This window comes from Amphiprion ocellaris, chromosome 23, assembly GCF_022539595.1.
Source record: "Amphiprion ocellaris isolate individual 3 ecotype Okinawa chromosome 23, ASM2253959v1, whole genome shotgun sequence".
NCBI lineage: Eukaryota > Metazoa > Chordata > Actinopteri > Pomacentridae > Amphiprion > Amphiprion ocellaris.
The window spans coordinates 12,010,714-12,031,947 of record NC_072788.1 but is presented as its reverse complement, the minus strand read 5'-3'; the positions used below and the strand labels follow the sequence as shown (position 1 = coordinate 12,031,947).

The 21,234-nt window shown below is 37.3% G+C and overlaps 1 protein-coding gene across 4 annotated transcripts in view; it reads left to right on the top strand.

Moving 5' to 3' along the window:
- Nucleotides 1–21,234, top strand: part of LOC111587744 (glucosidase 2 subunit beta-like) — a 185,823-nt gene that overhangs the window by 8,441 nt on the left and 156,148 nt on the right. For all 4 annotated transcript variants that reach the window (XM_023297827.3, XM_035942738.2, XM_055007483.1 and 1 more), the window contains exons 6-8: nucleotides 5,823–5,952; nucleotides 13,698–13,764; nucleotides 21,021–21,099. In XM_023297827.3, the coding sequence (XP_023153595.2) occupies nucleotides 5,823–5,952; nucleotides 13,698–13,764; nucleotides 21,021–21,099 (276 nt within the window). The remainder of the gene's footprint in view (nucleotides 1–5,822; nucleotides 5,953–13,697; nucleotides 13,765–21,020; nucleotides 21,100–21,234) is intronic.

Here is a 21,234-nt window from a genome sequence, read left to right as displayed (position 1 = left end):
GATGGTGAATGTCAACCTCATGGTGGCGCTAGAGGATGATTTAGTGCGTCACTGAAGTCATTAAAACACATTGCTCTTCTGTTAGAGTCTTGGATTTTTTCTTGCTCTGGAGGGAGAAATAGAAATCCTTGGAATAAAATGCTATCAGGATGCTAACAGGTTGCCAAAGACTATGCTAACATGCTGATATTAAGCAACAGCACACAGCAGATGGTGCAAATGTTTAATGTCAACCTCAGATTGTCACCAAAGTCATTAAAATCCATTGTTTGGGAGCCTTCCTGCCAGTTTATCTATTAGATTTTGAGATATTTCACTTCTCTTTCTCTCTCGTCTGTCTGTTCATTATCATCAGCAAACATGATGAAAAACGCCCCAAAAATGATCACATTTTGCTTCTAGTTTGCAGCTCTTGTGTGCAGATATTGTTTTCCCTCAGCACATATAATTAACTTTTCACCTTGCAGACACAGTAGCTGCAGCGTTATTACCTGGCTAGCTGGCTAACACACTTGATGGAACGGGACACTGAGGTTAATTTGCTTTTGTATGCACCATGCTCTGAGGATTCCTGTTCTAAGTGAGCAGCTTGTGCTCTGTGATACTGTTTTGATCATACATGTTCGTGACACCTGCTGCTACAGGCATCTGTCAGCCTGCTGTGGAGGTAGTTTTTGCCCTGTCAGACTGAGACGTTTCGCTGCTTTCTAGCTGTCAAAAAACCTGCAATTTTCCTGCTATTATCTCACTTGGATCGCTCCGTTTTAGCTGATCAATTCACGCCGTTTCCTCCCATTTTAGCATAACAGACACATCTCCTATTCTAATTCCAGTTTGTGCTGCCATCTGTAACCCATAAACATCTTCGTATTCTTCTCCTGCCGCCAACTTTGCATTTAATAAGCAATTCAGCCGTGACTTTGCTCCGTTCGCCATCGCTCTAAAGCAGCGAGGAGTGAATGTATGGGTTTAAGTCGGCACAAGTAAACAAAAAAACAAGCATTCCTTTACACAACTGAGCAGAATCTACTCCATTTTGCACATTTAGTTTAACAAGCCAAATTAGAAATTGGAGTCCTGGAGTTTGGTGCAAATTAAACTGGTTTATTTTGCAGTTGTGGCTCTCTTAAGATGTTTCTTGTCACTTAATGCGTTATTGTGCTTTAGGGGCTACCAGTTAGATGGTCCAGTCTAGTCCTCGCATTATTGTTTGACATGTAAATACAGTAAAATATGTAGTTTGGATTCTCAAAGAACTGCTGCAGCACATTTTACAGTCTCTCAACCCTTTTGTTATTTTCCAGCATTGATTATGTAAAAAAAAAATCACTGAATTCAAGGTGTTCCGAAGCAATTTACAGCACTGTTTGTGTTTTTTTAAAAAAAAGGCATTTTAAGAATGTCGGTGCTTGTTTAAAATGCGTGTAATGAAAGACGCGGTTAAAAAGATACCACCTAACAAATTTGACTGAAGGCCACTTTTTTTTTGTTGCACACAGGCTTTACCCTGCTCTGCTCTTTTCTGTTCTCTTCTTGTGTTTTTTTCCTGTTCTTTCTGTGGCGGCTGATTGGCAGATCGAGGCTGAAGTGTCACCCAGAACCTCGTAGCCCCGTCGCATTTTGTGATCCTCCTCTTTCAGCTCGTCTCTGTTGATATGGCAGGGTTACCTTGGGGGGCTTTGTGCTGGAAAACCTCACACAATGACTGAAAAATGAACTCTTCCCGCGGTTCAAGGGTTAAGGAAGAATCTGCTGTTGTAGAAACCACTCGCCGGGAAACTTTTTAATCAAATTAGAAGCCTTTTATACAATGTGAGACGCAACCAGCACAAATAGGAAAGCTGCTGTTAATTGAATACAAATTGGTATTCGATAAAATCCTCTTTCAGGAGATTTGTGATTATTTTTCTGCTTATTGGCCCATTTTTAAGAGAACATCTTAAAGCAGGAAATTATGTGCAGCGTTTGCTACTAATCATCCTCCAAAAACTACTTTGTCCTCAATGTGAATTTTTGTTTTCTTTCAGCTTTCCAGGAGATCAATTTATCAGCAGTCTTAATGTCAAACAAAAATACAGGACTACGACTGCATGAACTTAGGTTTATGGTTTAAATAATACACTGTAAAAAATTATGATTTTTTACAATAAAAAAAAACTTCCTACATTTTACAGTTTTTCATTTTACAGTTTTGATTATAACTAGTAAAATGACAGTAATTAATTGACAGTAACATTAATATACAGGTCAAAACTGAACATATTGTCCTCATCAAAAGTCTGTTCTTTTACAATTAATAAATATTTCTTTTACTGAATTTGACTATTAATTTATACAATGTTTTTACTGTATTTCAATCAGCTAAAAATAGAATTATTTCATATATTTTTTTCAGAACCTTTTTTTAACATTACACTATTCCACCATTTTCTGCAAAATTTCTCCTGCCTTGTTAAATAACAGATAGCTAGTAAAATTACAGAGGAAATATTAATTTATATGTTAACTATATGAAAAGAAACAAGACACAACTGTAAGTAACATCCACACCCAAAAATCACTACTACTACTGCTACTACTGCTAATACTAATACTAATAATAATAATAATAATAACAACTTTATTTATATGGTACCTTTAAGAACAGCATTCACAACGTGCTTTTTCAGTTAAAACATGCAACACAATCAAGCAAGATATAGGACACAAGTCAGAGCAGTCAGTTAAAATAAATAGTAAAAATGACAATAAATTAAATGAATAAGTAGCTAGATTAGCACACCAATCAAACAAGGGAACTAGGCAATTTGAAAATTAAAGAATAAGATTGAGGGTTAAAATTTAAAGTGAAAAAAATGTGAGAATTAAAGCATTAGAGAGACGACAACACACCAAAGAACCAGGCAGCTAAAATGAAAATAAAACAAGCGAGAACATCTGAAATAAACAGGAAATAATACAGAATAAAACTCTAAAACTAAATAAAGCTAAAAGTAAAGAAGTCACAGACTCTTATACAAATTAAACCTTAAAATTATAATAATTCTGTGACGATTATGTTACTGTTTTACTGGATTGAAATTCACTAAAAAATGTAACTATTTTACAGATATTTTCACTTGTTTTTAAATTTTTGAATATTGCAGTATTCCACCATTTTTAACACGTTTTTTCTGGCACCCTTGCTGCCAGATTTTCAGATTTCAAATTGTTTTTACACTGTATGCACATTAGGGTTTGTTTGGGATTTCCCAATCTGATCAATCAAGACATTTTATGTTCGGTATGAACCTAAGCCACATGCTTTGTTTATATCCACTACCACACAGGTGTTTTAAAGGCAGAGCAGAATTTGTAGCAGAACAGTAGGGATGCAAATTTTAAAATAATTTTCCTAATCAGTAATTTGCAGAGTTACCAATTAATGATTGACCTCAATGCAATATACAAGTTAAGCACAGTGCAATTACACTACTGTTGGGGTCACCCAAACAATTTCATGTTTTCCATGAAAATTCATACTTTTATTCATGTGCTAACATAATTGCACAAGGGTTTTCTAATCATCAATTAGCCTTTCAACACGATTAGCTAACACAATGTGACATTAGAACACAGGAGTGATGGTTGCTGGAAATGTTCCTCTGTACCCCTATGGAGATATTCCATTAAAAATCAGCTGTTTCCAGCTAGAATAGTCATTTACCACATTAATAATGTCTAGACTGGATTTCTGATGACTGTAATGTTATCGTCATTGGAAAAAAAATAAGCTTTTATTAAAAAAAAAAAAAAAAAAAATGACCCCAAACTTTTGGACGGTTGTGCATATCCTGTGCTGATGTTGCAGTTTTAGTCATTAGACACGATATGGGCTGCAACGGAACATTGTCCTGGTAGATCCCAGTCTGTCTTAAGCACATGAGCTCTTTCTGGAGGTCATTAAACATCACAGAAGTCTTTGTCATGGTGCCCGTTGCTAGCTTAAACTCCCACAATGCCCTCTGCTTGCTCTGCAACATTGTACTAATTGTAGTCTGAGTGGCCCCATCTGTAGTCTCTATAGTATTAAACATTAAGATGCTCTGTCTGGTGGAGCAACCATTTGCTACAGCTAATCTACAATACGTTTTTAGACACGCATGGAGAATACGAAGGTTTTCACCGTGTTTTGGAGCTTGTGGAGCCACAGTACATCCTACACTCTCCACACACTACATTTTAGAGCTTTACAACAAGGTCTATAAACGCCTACGTAGCTTGGATGCAGAGATACAATGTTTTCTTAATGCACTGGAGAGCTACTCAGTTGTCAAGCGTATACACTTGATTGATTTAAGTAACTTTAATGTGCTTGAAGTGTGTATTGTCTCAGAAGATGGTTTCAGATTCGAACTAGTTTTTGCTCTTTTTTATACTTCATTTGGAACTTTTTACATGTTGTGGGTGTTATTCACAAGTAAACATGTTCTTGTACTCTCATAATGGAGCCCATAAATCACTGCTGCAAACTGAAGGTAGCTAAGCAAGCAGCGTGGCCTAGAAAGGTAGCCATCCCTGACTGAACCACACTGATTCCATCACTGCATTATGAGAGTCTCTGAGGACGGATTGTGAGGCAGAATCGACACACACAAATACATGCATGCACACACACACAGATTCACAAACAAGGAGCTGCTGCTCTTTCATATTAATTGGTCCATTACAGAGAGTGATGATAGGTTACGCTTGGTTGTCAAAAGCTGTCATTTTTTGGTGTGACAGCAACACCTCCTGATGCAAGCGATTTAAATAGTCCATTGTGCAGCTCCGACTGCTGTTGTACAAGTTTTTAGTAAATACCCGGGCTGGTTCTGGTCGGGAGGTAGATGTGATGCATAAAGAAATAGATGGAGAGGAGGGCAGTCCGAAAACTCAGCCTAAAAAATCAGACACAGCTTTGCAAACATGCTTTGTAAATTATTATGTATTATATTGTTATCGCACAAAAAGAAATATACAATCAGGACTGTAGAAAGTAACACAATGTTTTTGATTAACAAGGTTCTTTTGATTGAAATTATGCATAATACATGTGCTGCTACTTGAGGCAAGCACAGTGCTTTTTGCTAAACATCAGACACTTGCAGTAACAATGGTAATATTAGCCCTAAACACAAAGAACAATGTGAGGCTAATGGGATTTCATTAGTTTTAGTGTTATTTGGTCAAAAATCAAAGAGTCTGATGTAAAGTATCATCAGCTTTACTCAAATTCAGTCATGCCAACTGTTCTGTACCTAGTTTTATTGCCTTTTACGCAGTATTATATAGTTTTTTTTTGCAATATTTGACTTAAAACCGTGACCGTTGACTCCAAATGCACTCTTTTTGTCTTGTTTTGCTGATGATACTGTTCTAGCATGTTTTATTTTGATGGTTTACCGTTACTTCCGGGTCACCCTCTCATTTAGTTTGTGGTGTTGAAATTGGACTCAGTGAAAAACGAGCCATTTCTTGACTTTCCTCAATGTTAATGGACAGTCAAAAAAAACTAAAAAGACAGTCCATTGCTTTGTTTTTGTTTTTTTTGGATCCAAAATGAAAATAAGACTAATTTTTTGACTGTCGGTTCAAAACGAAAACCTTTAAAAAGAGACGTTTTTTTGTTTTCCCAATAAGCTTTCCTTTATTTCTCCTTTGCTGCGGCAAATTTCCCCGCTGTGGGATTAATACAGGATTATCTTATCTTATCTACTTGCACACTCGCTGTAAACTGGAGGAGCTCTGATGAACTCTTCCTGTAACTGATATAAAAATGTTTGCTGTTCTCTCCTCAGGCCCAGCTAAGAGAGCTCCAGCAGGTAGCCGAAGACCTACAGATCAAATTAGAGGAGCATCGGAGGAGGAAGCACGAGGCCGAGCGACTCAAAGAGCAAACATTAAAGGCTCTGGAAGCAGGTGACAGCGGTAAGGGTCGTGCCATTTGAACCCGCCATGATTTAGTTCGAGTCCATTTAAAGGCCCTTTTTTCTCATTTCACAGAATTGCCTCAGTTTGCAGACATAGTTAGGCCATTGTCACAGCTACAGGGCAGCTTCTATTTCATTCCAGCTCGGCTTGACGTCGAACAAAAGCAAATTGGCCTCAGAACCGCAGGTTAGACGGTCGGGATGACAAATGGTGGAACATCACAAAGAGCTGGAAGGGTTAAATAGAGACGCAGCTGAAATAAATGGAGAGCATTGCTGAGCGGCGGCGGCATATTGCTTCCCCTCAGCTCTCCTTTTACGTTCCTCAAAACCTTCAGCAGAGAGGAGTTGCTTATGACTCACAGGAAAATTCCCTTATCGCTCCGGGCACAAGCTGGCTCGGCATTTAAAGCCACGTTCAGACTACGTGAATGTACTGAAAGTTGTGAAGCAGGATTGGAAAAGGGCGCTGAGGATTTAGAATCGTGTGTGGCTGGATGAAATTGGCTTTAGATTTTTTAGATTGGACTGCATTTTGTAATTTTACAAGCATCCATCTATGTCATACACTGGCATTCTGTTGTCACGAAATAGTGCATTTCGTCTGATATTAATGCTTTGTAGTCAGGTTTTCCCTCTGTGTTGCGTTCCAAGTTGATTGTGGAGTGTCAAACTGGCCCTCAAGTGAAAGTTTTGATTGCAATAAAGGTCATTTGACTTCCTCTGAGCATGCATCCATCATGCTTCCCGCTGTGTGAGCTGACCTTTGCTGGTCGTCACAAGCTTCCCCCCCGTCGTGCCTCAGCCTGTCATTCTTTACTTCCATTACTGCTCATCTTCGGGGTGTAACAACCATCAATTTTCATTTCCGTGGTCGCGTTGGCATGTCTTGTCCATGTTTGCCATCCATCTAGGCTTTTATTTTGCACTTCTAATCAAAGTGTGTGCGTGTGTGGCTGCTTTAGAAGTTCCTTTTCTGCTGCCTGCAGAATACATGAACTTTAGCAAATAATCATTAAGCTGCTGTCATTATTTCGCTGATGCAACTTTCATGCACATTTTGATTGTGTTCCTGCAGTTAAAAATGCACAGAGTAATCATCACCAAAGTATTTTTCCCAATCTGTGACTTTTATATTCGATAGAACTTTTAATGTGATTTGGCTGACGCATGGCCCCGAGCTTGTTTTTAGCACCATTTCAGAGGAGCAACCTAAGCAGGGAAGTTACTACCTTTTTTAATTGCTGTTTTTATGCCTCAGCGCTGGAGGCAGTATGTTTTCAGGTTGTCTGTCTGTCTGTCTGAATATGGTTTCATTACTGTGAACACATCTTTGAAACACCTTGAAGGAATTTCTTCAAATCTGGCACAAAGGTTACTTGGACCTGAGGATGACCTGATTAGATTTTGGTGGTCAAAGGTCTCTGTGAGCTCGCTAAGCATGACACAAAGTGACAAAAATGGGCTCCATTCTGAGTGTACAAGAACATATTTACTTGTGAATAATACCCACAGCATGCAAAAAGTTCCTCCATTGAGTTAAAATAAATGATAAAAAAACAAAAACTAGGGATTGAGCTTTGTTTTCCTTCAGTCCAATTTGAAGGGTTTAATGTTTAATATCTGCTGAGGCCATTTTCCAAGAAATGCACACTTCAAGTATGTAGATTAGCTTTAGATAAGTTTAGTAATCATCAATATTGTAGGTCAAGAAAGTTATAGTTTATTGTAAAGACAGTAAAGTACTGATGATTAAGTTCCCACGTCCCAATCCAATACCATTGCACTAGATAATACACACTTTAATTACATTAAAGTTACAATAATCAGTGCAATGTTTATGCTTGACAAGAGGAAACTGCATGTCTGCCTTCAACCTTTTCCTTATTGTTATGTAAGTGGTTGGGGACCTGCATTCTCTACATGCACGTCAGGGAATGTATTGTAAATCAGCTGTAGTACCTGGTTGTTCCACCAGGAGGGACGTCTTCCTGTTTAATACTGTTGAGATTAGAGGAGGCGTCACTCAGACTACAGGCAGTTCATGTTGACAAGCAGAGAGCATTGTGGGAGTTTAGCTGGCAAAGGCACATCATGACAAAGTCTTTTGTGATGCTTAATGACCTCCAACCAGAACGTAAGTCCTAGATTACGCTGAGATTAACTAGGAAAGCAGCATCAGTACTGGATAGATGTCAAGTGTGCAGAATTTAGTATTACCAGTTGAAAGACTAATGATGGTTAATGTTGTTGCTTTTTAAGAAAATGTTTCAAATATACGATACCTGTGCTTGACAGCAGATGTAAACTAAGGATTCTACTCAGGTTTGATACCAATAAGTTAAAAATTGTCTGGATCTGCCCTGATGGCATCAAGACAAAACTTCACACAGTTGTCTAATAGCATAAAATGATGAACATTTTATATCCTAAAGATCAAATATGGGCACACTTTAATGTGAACTCCAACTTGAGGCAGACCACCAACCAATAGTATCTGTACTTTACTTACTGTAGTTGGTGTCAAATGTTTTCTGAGATAAATATTTTCCCACTTTTGGCAAGTTTTTTTGCAAATTGAAATTTGAAGCTGTTTGAACAACAATATCTCAGGAATAATTAACAATAAAAGCCTGAAAATTTTACTGCTTTTTCCCATTATGCCATTGATTCAGAATGTACAATATTAAACAAGTAGATCAAATACACATGCAGCATAAACAAAACAAAACAAAAAAAAAAAAAGAGCTGAAAATGAGATGACAGGCAAAAAAGAAAAAAGTCTTGGAATATATTTGTTATCAAAATTTCACAGATACCTTTTTAAATGTTTATAGTTTATGATAAAAAAAATGTATCAGCATATTAAAGACCCAGGTTTTAATTAGATTTTTTTTTACATTTCTCAAAAGCATCTTAGATCTTTTTAAGAACTCCTCCAAACTTAAAATATGCTATTAAATAAATGTCCACGGTTTCCTCCATGTCACCATAACTCTCAAGCATCATATAATTTTGTCATCATCATGAATGTCACACTAGAAAACCAACAATTAAGAAGCTTTTTTTACATCCTGTAATACACACAAGTCTCTGAGCACATTATATAAAGAACCTATCAAGTAAAAAGGCCTTAAAAGACTTTGAAACTATCCATGAGGACCAATACTGAGTTGCCTCAATTAAATGTAGGAAACGTGACAACAGAGGCTGTTTTTTCCTCCATGAATGTGTCATCTTCGCCTTTATGACCTGTCAATAGCCTGAGTCAAAATAGGAATGAAAAACCAGAAGAAGCAGCAGCTGAGACTGCAAAGTGAACCTTAACAGTCCCTGTTTTTACTGTGGCTGTCGCTCAAACCTGTCTCCAGGGCTTCATGCACAGTTATTGAGAAGTTTTAAAGGGCCGGGTTATTTGTACCCTCCAAGAAAATGAGTTTCTTGTGGCTCAGTGTGTGTGGAACAGTGGTGGGAAAAAATAGAGATATGGGGAATTGAGGATATTAGATGTGACAGAAGAGCTTTTCAAGGTTTTTTTTTTTTGATATACATTACATGCATTTAGTGGATTCTAAAGTGCTGAATTTAGCCTTTTACTCATCACAAGTTCTATCAAGAAAACACAATACATTACATTTGTTAATCGAAATACATGATTGAGCTACACTTTGTTTTATTAACCAAGCAGCTGCACGTCTTGCAAAGCATTTCGATAAATGAATCCTCATTGAATAACAAAGACTTTCCTATTGCCAGCTAACGAGAAAGGACAAAAGTTCTGGGTTCACTTCGAGGTCTCTTCCCTCTTTAATGATGTTTGTTTTGATATTAACCCCATCATATCGAAGCAAACTGCATTTTACATCTCTTTAATGACGCATCCCAATATGCAAAGCTGCACAGTCTCGGAGTTCACCCACAGTTTGAAGGGATTTCCTCAAGTTCATCGGTAATCCACTGGTTGACCTGATTTCTGCCTCAAGAACCGACTCTTCTTCCACTCGTGCTTTTACAGACGGCAAATAGCATGAATTAACTGTACAGAGATCGTGAGATGGCACAGCAGCAAACAAGCTTAATTTGTTGGCGTAATACCGCATCAAATGCAACTCCTCGAAGACCTTTTACATTTAAATCAAAAACAGTCTTCGTATTTACAGCTCTTTTAAATAGGCCGAGATGCCAAATCCATCAGTTGAATGCAGCTCATGTCCTGCCAGTTTGGTTTTGAGAATCATCCAATTTCAGCTCTAAATAATGCAACAACCTCAGTTTGTTTTATTATTGATTACTGTGCATTTTTAGATTATGTCAGAATGTGTTGAAAACAGATCCTGACTGATTCTTGATTTTTGATGCAGACACTGATTTTCAGGCAGCAAAGGAAATGAATATACAAAATCCTGACAGATTTTGAAAGCAGGTTGCATCCTGCACAGGAGGAGAAACTTCACAGATATTTTTCTTTGTGCACTGGAGACTGTGGTGCAACAAACTGCATTATGGAATTATTTAAGGCTTTTTTGTATCGTAACAACTTGCTGTAATAATACTTTTCAGTGAGGAAAAAGATGCAAGAGTCTGGATCAGTAAATGTTTGGGGAAATGCTGTAAACACAGTTTTTCTGTTGTTTTACAAGGACTGAAGATACACTGTAAAAAATGTATTTAAGCACCAGTTGAACTAAAGTAGCTTCAGTTTATTCCCACTTATATTTCTGTTTTGGTGCAGTTGTTTACTTTTGTGGAATAAATCTACTTGAAATTACATTTTGCCCCTTAAAGTGTGAATTTCACCTGAAAATTTGCTTTACTACTCTTTCAGTGCTGTCTGTCTGCTGCAGCTTAACTGCTATTTTGTTTGTGTAGAATTGAATTTAAATATCGTGAAAAAAAAATATGTGTTACATTTATGCTTTGGTAAAGCAAATGCACAAGTTGGAAACATGAGCAACTTCAGGTTGACTTTCCTTTAAAAATTAAGTTGCTGCAATACTCATTGGAGAGGATTCAAATTATTGAAGTCTATCCAACTTAAACCAACGACATTATTATGACTTGTTAACTTAAGTTCGATAAACTTAATTCAATTGCATGTTACCAATTAAGGCAACGTATTTCGGTTAGTCCACAATTTTACCTGGAGAAATTTTAATTACCACTTGTAATATGTGTAGCTAACATCAAGATTTTTAACTTTGTATTTAAGAAAACAGTATGTTTGTCTTTCAGATATATGTTTGAGGTCTAAATGATTCTCCTGAACTAACCAAGATCTTGATCAACGTTTACTACTTAGTCACCATGGTAGAATTAGCGACCGCTATGTTTCCTGGCTTATTATTTCAGCATATCATTAAAATGAACATGGTTGTCACATAAAATAATGTTCAGTTTGTGTTTTTAAATATTTTTATGGTATGGTCCTTTTCCACACAGCAGAATCCAATACAATAGATCTTTATTGCAACTGTTACACAACAACGAAAGGTAGTTTAGCAGCATACAATAAAACAACGAAGTGATTGCAAAAAATGTCATTGCAACAAAACTATACACTATACAATAAAAATAAAATTGCTCTGTGCAAGCGGCAAAGGCAAGCAAAAGCTCAGGGTTACAATTACATCCTAAGCCATCCATGCACCATTTAGATTTTTATTAGTATTTTTAGGTCGGTTTTAGCTGTTGCTTATGATTTAAATCTGTTTTTTAAAGACCTGACCTATTATAAATTTGCAAAAGATTCTAAAATCCAGCATAACAACAGAAAAAGAACAAAAGTTGAGCCAGTTTAAATAACCAAAGGATGAAGAATTACAAAACAAAATCTACTTAATGAACAGTGGACACTATGGTGTCATCTGCATAAAGATGTACTTCATTCATATACTAAGTAATTCATGAGTACCATGTTTTCTGGCTTCTGCGTTTAGGAAAATTAACATGTTTGATGTATAAAATAATGATTAATTTGCATTTTGAAATATTTTTGGAGTATTTTAGTCCTCTTCAACAAAGCTGCTCGCAGCAACAAATGCCAACAAACAGTTACAGCTGCATACTAAGTCGTCGTGTTGGTGCTAGTTGTTGCTTGTTTTTCAGAAGTTGTGGATATCAAATCTTCCTCTCATTTGTGAAAACTGTTATATCATGCCATGAACGTCAATGAAGATCGCCTACAATCACCTGTAATCACAACCCTGATGAATTTTTGGACATGTTTTATGAACAAATTATTGATTTTTGTATGCTGCCTACATTCTTATTGTGCTGCACTGTCTTCTGAATGCCTCTCTGAGTCACTGTAAATGCACCGTTTACTTCATTTTCCAGTATTTACTCCGTCTCCTCCTCTCAGTGAAGCAAAAGTTCAGTGCAGCCTTTTGATCTGTTTCCATTTCAAAGCTTATTTTCTTGGGGGAAATATTACTTATAGCGCCTTAAAGACAGCAAAAGGTGTGTTTTCGTAGCCTTGGAGTGCCGATTCTACAATAACAAGCCGGTCTATAGGCTCAGCGTAGATCTGCAGGCTCCCGCTGATGATACGTTCCATTTTCTCTTTTCTCTTTGTGCCTCTTTTATTTTACGAGTGCGCTTTGATATCGCCGGGGCAACATGGGCGGATGACTGATGGTGTCCATTAGTAAACACAGCCTCCTATACGTGCCACCGGCCTAAAGAGCCAGTGTCTTCAACCTCCTCCTTCTATATTTTCCCTCACTCCTCCCCACTCTTCCTCTTACCTTTTACCACACTCCATCTTTTTTCCCTCCTCACCGCCGTGGAGGCAGGGATGAGGCCATTCCTCTTCCTCCTTTGTGCTTTTTTTTCTTTTTATTTCTGCAAGACTAGATGGGATGGGCTGAGAATGTCAAGCATTAGGTTGGGAATAGAGTGCCGCTGAAACAACAGAATAGGCCACTAATATGACAGATGCTGTGTGTGTGTGTTAGCATAGCATCTTTTAAAGACTCGTAAAAACAGCATTGCTTTTTAAATATGCATTCATTTTGCTTTTTACACCCAGCACATTTACTGTACGCTGGGAAGGAAAAAAAAACTAAATTCACAATTAGCTTTTCTGCAATTAGTGGAAAGGTAATTGCGACGGATGTGCAATTAGCATTATGTAAAGTGCTTTTCCCCAGACTTAGGGGCCAATCAGTTTGCCCCTTTCTGCTGGTGTTATGGGGAGAACTTCCTCTTCCCTCCCACTCCGATGAATGCGATTCACAAAATGAATCAGCCGGGGTCACATGGTCACATAGAGAAAAGAAAAGGGGGGGTTGAGGAAGTTTTTGCGTCTCCTTTTCATCTGCCTGTGAATGTGAATGGAGAAGAGGGAAATCACTGTCATAGCAGCCGTTACAGCACAAAGCCTCCTGATTGCATTCTGGACTCTGACATGTTTTTTTTTTTTTTTTTTTTTTTATTCCTACAGGGAAACCAAATGTTCTTGCACAGCGTGACTGACTCATTGCCTGATTGCCCTCCATCCTCTCTCCCCATATTTTTAAATCCAGCTCCAGCTCCATCCTTTTTTTTTCCTCCCTCCAGTCCTGCCTCTCCCTTCAAATGGATTAGTGTTTATGGCCCAGATTGGTGATTAAAGATCAAATCCTGCCTAGTTTTTTATTAGAAAAAAATGGCCTCATTGTTTTCATTGCAACTGGAGTGGTTTCTAATTAAGTAGTCAGATAATTCTGCACTAACCCAGATGTGATTTTGTTTTCTTTTTAGGTCTCAGACATCAGAACAGAACAGAAACCAGCATTTTCCAGTTACTGGACAGCAATAAAGATGGCAGGTAAATAACATACTGTGACGCTCTTACATTTCTGACATATCAGCCTTAAAAAATGTGAATAAAACTAGACTTTTACATAAAAGGGATCCATTTATTCAGCTTTCTTGAAGGCCACCAGTGATATTTTTATACCGAAACAATTTCCCCATTCGGATTCTACTGTTGCCTGAGTGAAAAAGCTTTTGTCACATTAGATTGCAATGAAATCCACTAAAAAAGCATATTTTCTCCCAGTGTGGGCTTTTCTTCTTCTGTGCCATTTAAAAAAAAAAAAAACATTACTAATGTGAGAGGAAGCGTAAAAAGTGACAGAAAGTTGACAATTTCATATCTGCCTTTATATTTTAGTGGTAACGAATAGTCCATTGCACATGAACTAACAAGCCACCAGAAAATAGTAGACAAACAATAAAACAAGCTTTATGTAGCACTCTAAGGAGTATTTTCTGTTGGTGTGTGTAAGTGGAGTTTTAAGAAATATTATGATGTCAGATAGGCAACAATTAACAGAACTCGTGTTCACTCACTTGTCAAAGCCTTCAAGAAGAATTCTGCTAATGCATCAAAGTGAAGCAAAAACAACAAAGATTAGTAAGATAAAGAGAGTTTCATGATTAGCTGTTTCACATCCGAGAATGATGTGAATATGGATTAAATATGGACTAAACTAATTAGTTCCACCTTTACTTTTGATGCAGCGAAGTCTTTGCAGATAAAACACAATGTGAAAACACTGATGGACACAAGTCAAGTGTCATGGAGATCTCTAGAGCTCTGTTTCAGCTCTGACTTTATTTTCTATTTTTTAGAAATAGCACTGGAAGCGCCGTGACTACACTGTAAAATATGTTTGACCTCAAAAGAAATCACCACAACTGTTTGCATCAGTTTTTTTGAGTTATGACAACTTCTTATGAACAAACAATGTTGAGTTCAAGGAATTAGCTTTTTCTCCACAGTCAAAGGTATTTTTAAAGACTTACTGACTGGTAGCATTAACAGGAGATTTTAAAGTTATTTACTCATAAAAATCAAATTGTTCTGAGTAGTATTTTCACATTATTTTAAAGAAATTGTCAGGTATTCATTGTAAATTGTGAAGTTTTTATGTTGCGAAAATTAATAAAATTAAATTGCTCTAATGTTAAATATGTAATGTAGGGGAAACACGAAGAACATGAAGAAAAAATTGGGAATCAAACCAATTTAATGAGGTGATGTCAACTTGAATTTTGTCATAAATCAACTAACACAGAAACTGAAATTCAGGTGATTCAAAATATTAAGCTGATGTAGCATTATGTCCCAATCCAAATCTATCAAAAATATTATTTTCAACTGAAGAGATTTATCCAAATTAGTACATTTTATTTTTTTTTTTTAATCTTGTTGCCATGAATTAAATGGTGGGATGGGACTGAATTATTTAGTATATGAATGAAGTGCATCTTTATGCAGATGACACCATAGTGTCCGCTATTCATGCTGTGAATTTTGTTGTGTATATCTTCATCCTTTGGTTATTTAAATTGGCTCAACTTTTGTTCTTTTTCTGTTGTTAAGCTGGATTTTAGAATCTCAGGTCAGGTCTTTCTTAAAGACAGATTTGAATCTCAAAACCCTACACATATTCATTCGGCAAACTCAAAAAGTAATTTATTGCCTCATTTGAACTGTTAAATCTTGAAGTCTTAGTACTTGTTGCTTCTCTCAGCCGCCCAGGACGACTAACTCGCTGTCATTATCAGCTTTAAAGAGAAGCCCACTTTTTGTGCTTTCATGTGTAATATGTAAACCTGCTGCTGCCTGATATCCACTGAGCCTGCGTCCTCTCACATCCCTCACTTTCCCACAGCATGCTTTGGAAAAACAAAATCAATACTGCTTAAGCTAACTGGGCATATTCTCCCTGAAAGGAAGTGGGGCTGGGCACAGCAAACTGAAAGCGCTATAAAACATATGGCTGCATCTAGGACCAAGTGCTTGTGCAGCGATTTTCCTCGGCAGCGCTATATATGCCCACTTATGCATTCCTGCGATTGGATGTGTACCATTATTCAGCCTTTCTGCCCCCCTCATCCCCAGCCCTGCCTCCATCCATTCACTCCATCCCCTCCGTCCTTAAACAAACACATTACTAAGCTGAAATATCTGCAAGTGCCGCTCATTTCCATGCAGACATTGTCTCAGCCTGTCAGTCAGTGGATTTGGTGAGCTGGCGATCTTGATGCAGGACGTATATTGATGCCCATTTGAATAAAGCGTAGGGCGAAGGCTTTGTATGCGTATGCTACATCACCATTTTTCCCCTGTATGGCTCTGCAGCTCGCACGCCCAAATGTCAAGCTTGATTTAGTCGCCGTTATGATAAAAGCTAAAGTCACCGCTACACCTGATGCTTGCACATTTGCTGACTCCAACCCAGATTAGCATGAACACTGCTGACTCTTTATCTTATAGAAAAAAAAAAAGCTCTCGGTTTTGTCCCTAATGACATTTTGCAAATGGTCCCCCATTCTTAATCCACTTGATTGGAATTGCTAATTATCTTTAATGCAGATTTACAGATAATTGTTCTCTCAATTATACTGGAAACTAATCTCTTTTTTTGTGTCCGTTTAGTAAATTGCTTCACAACAAAATTGACTTCCATGAATCCACTCATACAGGAATTTGTCAGAAGTAAAGATGAGTTTTTTTTGGTCCAATATTAGCAGCCAGTTCAGACCATAACTATGATAAAATAAGATCCAACAAGCAATAGGAACATTTTTGGTATTACAACAGCAAAGAGGATAGTGACAAAACGTAGGGCATTGGAAAAAATGAACAAGAAATATACTTTTGTACCGTTGATATTGCACATATTCTCCTATATGTAAAATTTTAGATATTGCACAGATTATTCTGAATTTGGAAAATAGCAGATTTGTTCCAGTAGTTGCTTCACGACAGCATTTGCTTCCATTTTTTTTCCTCCGTAAAATTTTACATCCACTCTGAAACACATAGAGGAACTTGTCTGAAGCGAAGATGATGCAGAGTTTATTTTAGCGCAAATATTAGCAGCTAGTGCAGACCACATAATAACATAAATAAGCATTTATTGATCCCACAAGCAGCTGGGAAACTTGCAGTGGGGATAATACCGAAAATACAGGAATATTAGTAAAAAATAAACAAAAAAATATACAAAACTTCTGTTGATATTACGCACATTCTCCTATATGTAGAAATTCAGAAATGGTACACATCCTTCTGAATGTGGCAAATGACAACATTGCTCCGTTTAGTCACAGATTATTGCTTTACCACAAAATTTACTTCCATTTTTTCCCCAATAAAGTTTTGAATCCACTCATACAGGAAAGATGCTGCTGAGTTTGTTTTAGTGCAGATATTAGCAGCAGGTTCAAACCATAAATAACATAAAATATGATTCCACAAGCAGCAGAGACAATTCTTGCAAAATAAACAATGATTAGATGTAAGTGCTGTTGATATTCAAGAGATTCTTCCAAAAGTAGAAATTCAGATATTACACACATTCCTCTGAATGTGGAAAATGCCTTCTTGCATAGGATTATTCTTCATGTAGAAACACTGATTTTACACTGATTCTATATAATACACATTTTTTAAAAAGTACAGATTTTGCCAAGATTCTGTTGACCATTAATTGCCTAGAAAGATCTTTATCTACAGTCTGGTTTGTGTATATAATAACTCTAATTACAAAGCGCATTGTAAAATGACAGACAAGGCAATAAATGGAAGACAAAATTTAAAAAGAAAGAAAAGAACAAGTAAAGATTGATGAATGAAGTTGAACACGAATTTAGCATAAAAACATTAATAGTACAAACACTCTTTGATGCAGATGAAATGGAAAAAAAAGCAGCAATAATGCAGTAGAGGGGAGTAAAAGACACTGTCACATCTTGAGTTTGCAGTTAGCAGAGATTGAGTCTGAAAGTTTCTCTCTATCAGTTTGCTCTTTGGAGATGAATCCTCCCTGCACACATTGGTCATTAAGGTACATTTTGGCCGTCCTCACTATTATTTCATCCCGAGCACCACACACAAGTGCAGCCTACTGTGCCAGCTGGCATGCAGTTGGCAGCCCAGTGCAGGATTAACTGGTACCAGTATGCCGGCCTATAAATAGAGTCTACCAACTGCTTCAGGAAATGAACCATGATGGAGCCTCCCCAAAGGCCCACGAACAGGTTGTGCTTTTTATCCCATCCCCTCTGTCAGGATTTATCACTGTGTTCCTAATATTTATCACCGCGTTCCTCACCGAAGCCTGCTATAGGTGTGACGCACCTGTTTTTATAATGCAGTGGTTCTATATGGTGTAATATAAGAGCCAGCTTTCTTCACTGCACATTTCCATCCTCTGTGTCGCCTCACAATGGCGAGATCCATTGTTTTTCTCCAGCGCTTACTCTCAGCATTGATCCTCTGTGGTGGAACAAGCCACTCGCTTTGCTTGTTTGCTTGCACTTCCGCTTTTGATGGACTCCTGAGATTGATCCCAGCCACGCAGTCATTATCTCAGCTCAGTAGTGCTGGTTTAGGCGGAGCCTCTGGAAGGAATGCAGCACCGGGGAAGAATGGCGGAAGAAAAGATCTAAATGTTGGAGGACAATAGGTGTTATTTAGATTGTTCTGTGTGGATGGACTAAAAGGCAGGGAGGTGGTCAGTAACTTGGGGTGGAACAACAGAAACTAAAAGTCATGACTGAATTTATAGTATAGAGAACAGTTGAAAAGAATTAAGAAATCCCATACTAATATACTGATTCTGCAGTGAATTATCAGAAAACATATTATTCTTTTAGACATTAAACTGGTGCCTTTTTAAATTTTGTTCATTGGAACTTTTAACAGTGTAACAGTGCATTAACATTTGAAGAAAGGCTTGTTTTTAGCCTCAAAATAGATAAATAAAAATAATGAAATTGTAGAAAATGTAACCTAGAATGCTGTAATTCAAGCACCTTTAATCGAATATAGTCAAATTATTGTACATAAACTATCAGCAGATTCTGAGGGTGTCAAAATAGAACAGATGGTAGTTGAAAACAGTCAAGAAATCACCTGCTCGTTTACTTTGGTTTCGTACGGAGACTAATACCACGACGTTTTGGTTAGTTGGGTGACCAACTTTAAAATAAAAAGTGTAGGAAAAGAGATGCTGCTTTATTTGAGGGGGGAAAAATTATCAAATCACAGCCAATAAAATGTGTTTTTGTTGCTACTTGGTTACCTGTTGCCATATTTTGGTAGTTAGAGAGACAAGGCAGCTTCATCTGTACGGCACATTTCATACACTGGGCAATTCAAAAGTGCTTTACAACATAGTAAACACAGTAAAATACACAGATTTAGAAAATTTAAAATTGTCTTTGCAAAGTTTTTAGCTTTGATTTGAAAATAGTCAGCGTCGACTCGTCCAACATCAACTGGGAGGTTATTGATGATAATTACAGAACTGGAGGAATTTGGTCATAATTCCCAGTTTTGGATGAACATTTTAAAGTCTTGCTTTGACATTTTTATTCTGACTCAATTTATATTTTATAAATAGTAGAAAGCTGATGAAGTTTGATGTGGCCATGAAAATTTTAATTGGAATCATAGATGACAGCAATGTTTCTTGCTTGACTCTTAGTTATAAGAGAGAGGGATCTGTTTATTTGTCTTTGTCTCAAAGAAAATGGTGCCAGTGTTATCTTTATTTAATTGGATGAAATTAATCAGAGCTGATATTTTGCAACATTTCGCTGCTGCAAATATCCTGCTGTGAATGGAATCGCCTTTATTAATACAACTTGTTATGACAGAAAAGCATTTTGACTTCACTAAATGAATCACTCTTGCTGTAAGATAATATCCAGCTTTGATGGAGCTCAGAATTCAACTGTGTAACCTGTAGATGATAAACCGTGTTATCTACTGTTAGATACTGTCTCCGTGTTGAGGATAGTTTCTAATTTTAGGTAATTAAAGAAGTTACTGCTGTGTTATGTTGAGTACTGAGAAGCTTCAGTGTATCCTGCTTTCAGTCTGATGGTCAATTATTTAACTCAGAGGAAATACTTGCGAACAACTGGGAGCGACAAACTCAACTTCAGCTCCTGTTCACATCTGCTAAAAGAACAGAAAATTTCTCACACAAAAGGGAAATATTTTTGCCTTCAGCCGAGCTCTTGGTGATAGTTTATAATTTAAAGTAATTAAAGACATTCTTGCTGTGTTTTTTAAGGTGCTCATATGGCCTTTCTCCTGTTTGATGCTGCATTTATTTAATGAACTCGGAGGAAATACTTGCAAGCAACTGGGAGCGACAAACTCAACTTTATCTCCTGTTCACATCTGTGTTTCACCTCTGTAGGTTCTAATTAAAGAAGCTGACAGTTTGACGCTCTCAACATTCTCATTTCTACAAACCACATGCCAGAAAAAATCCACTGCTCTGCTCGTGAAAGTTGTACAGTTTACTTAAAATTTTGAACAACAAAAATACAGTGTACAAAAACAATTCGTCTTTTTCCAAAATCCAGAAAATATTCCAAGACAATCAAAAAAACAAAAAGAAAATGGAGGTCAGAAAACTGTGGCTCCGTCCTCCATGCCTGACAGCTGACTACCCAGCCACAACCACTATTCCCATAACTCAGGTTACTACAATAGCTTAAACGCATTTAGGCTCCTACAACCTCCGTCAATGAAAGTCACAAACTGAGTCTTTTGCGCTCTTTGGGATGTTAGAGATGACATTCACACCTTGCTACTGCTATATTCATAGCCGCTACAGTCATTTCATACTGCTTTTACTTGCACTTGGACACCTGTTTACAAAAATATTGGAGTTTCATCAACCTAGCCTTGCATCAGTTACACCCAAAGAGCAGTTTATTTGTGGTTTAATAAAAAATGAGTGCCACTGACTGGTTCATTGGAGTTCTAGAGAAGCAGAAAATGACCTTAAGATGAAGCTTTTGGTGAAAATGCAGTATTTTTTTAGACTCCAGTGTTTTTGCATATGAAAACTTTAAATCCCTCTTTAGGGGGAGGTTGAAATATAAATATCCTGCTAGCGCATACATACCATGTGAACATGTGTGTGTTTCAGAGGTGATGACCTTCATATGTGCAGTGCATCATGATTAAATCAACCTATATTATTCAACAAAAACACAGCAACTGTGAGGAATACTAATGCGCTCATGTTGTAACCCCTACAGTATAACAGTGGATGAAGTCAAGACTAAAGTGGTGCTGGTCCACGATGAGGAGCGACTTCTCTCCGAGGACGAAGCACTGGTGAGTTGTTTTGTATTCATGGAGTTCATACAACATTTGGATGGGCAGGATTATTCCTGATGAATCTTCATGAAGAAACTGCAAACCTGCTGTCAGCTAAACCTTCTTGCAGGTTTGTAGTTTTACTGCTTTATC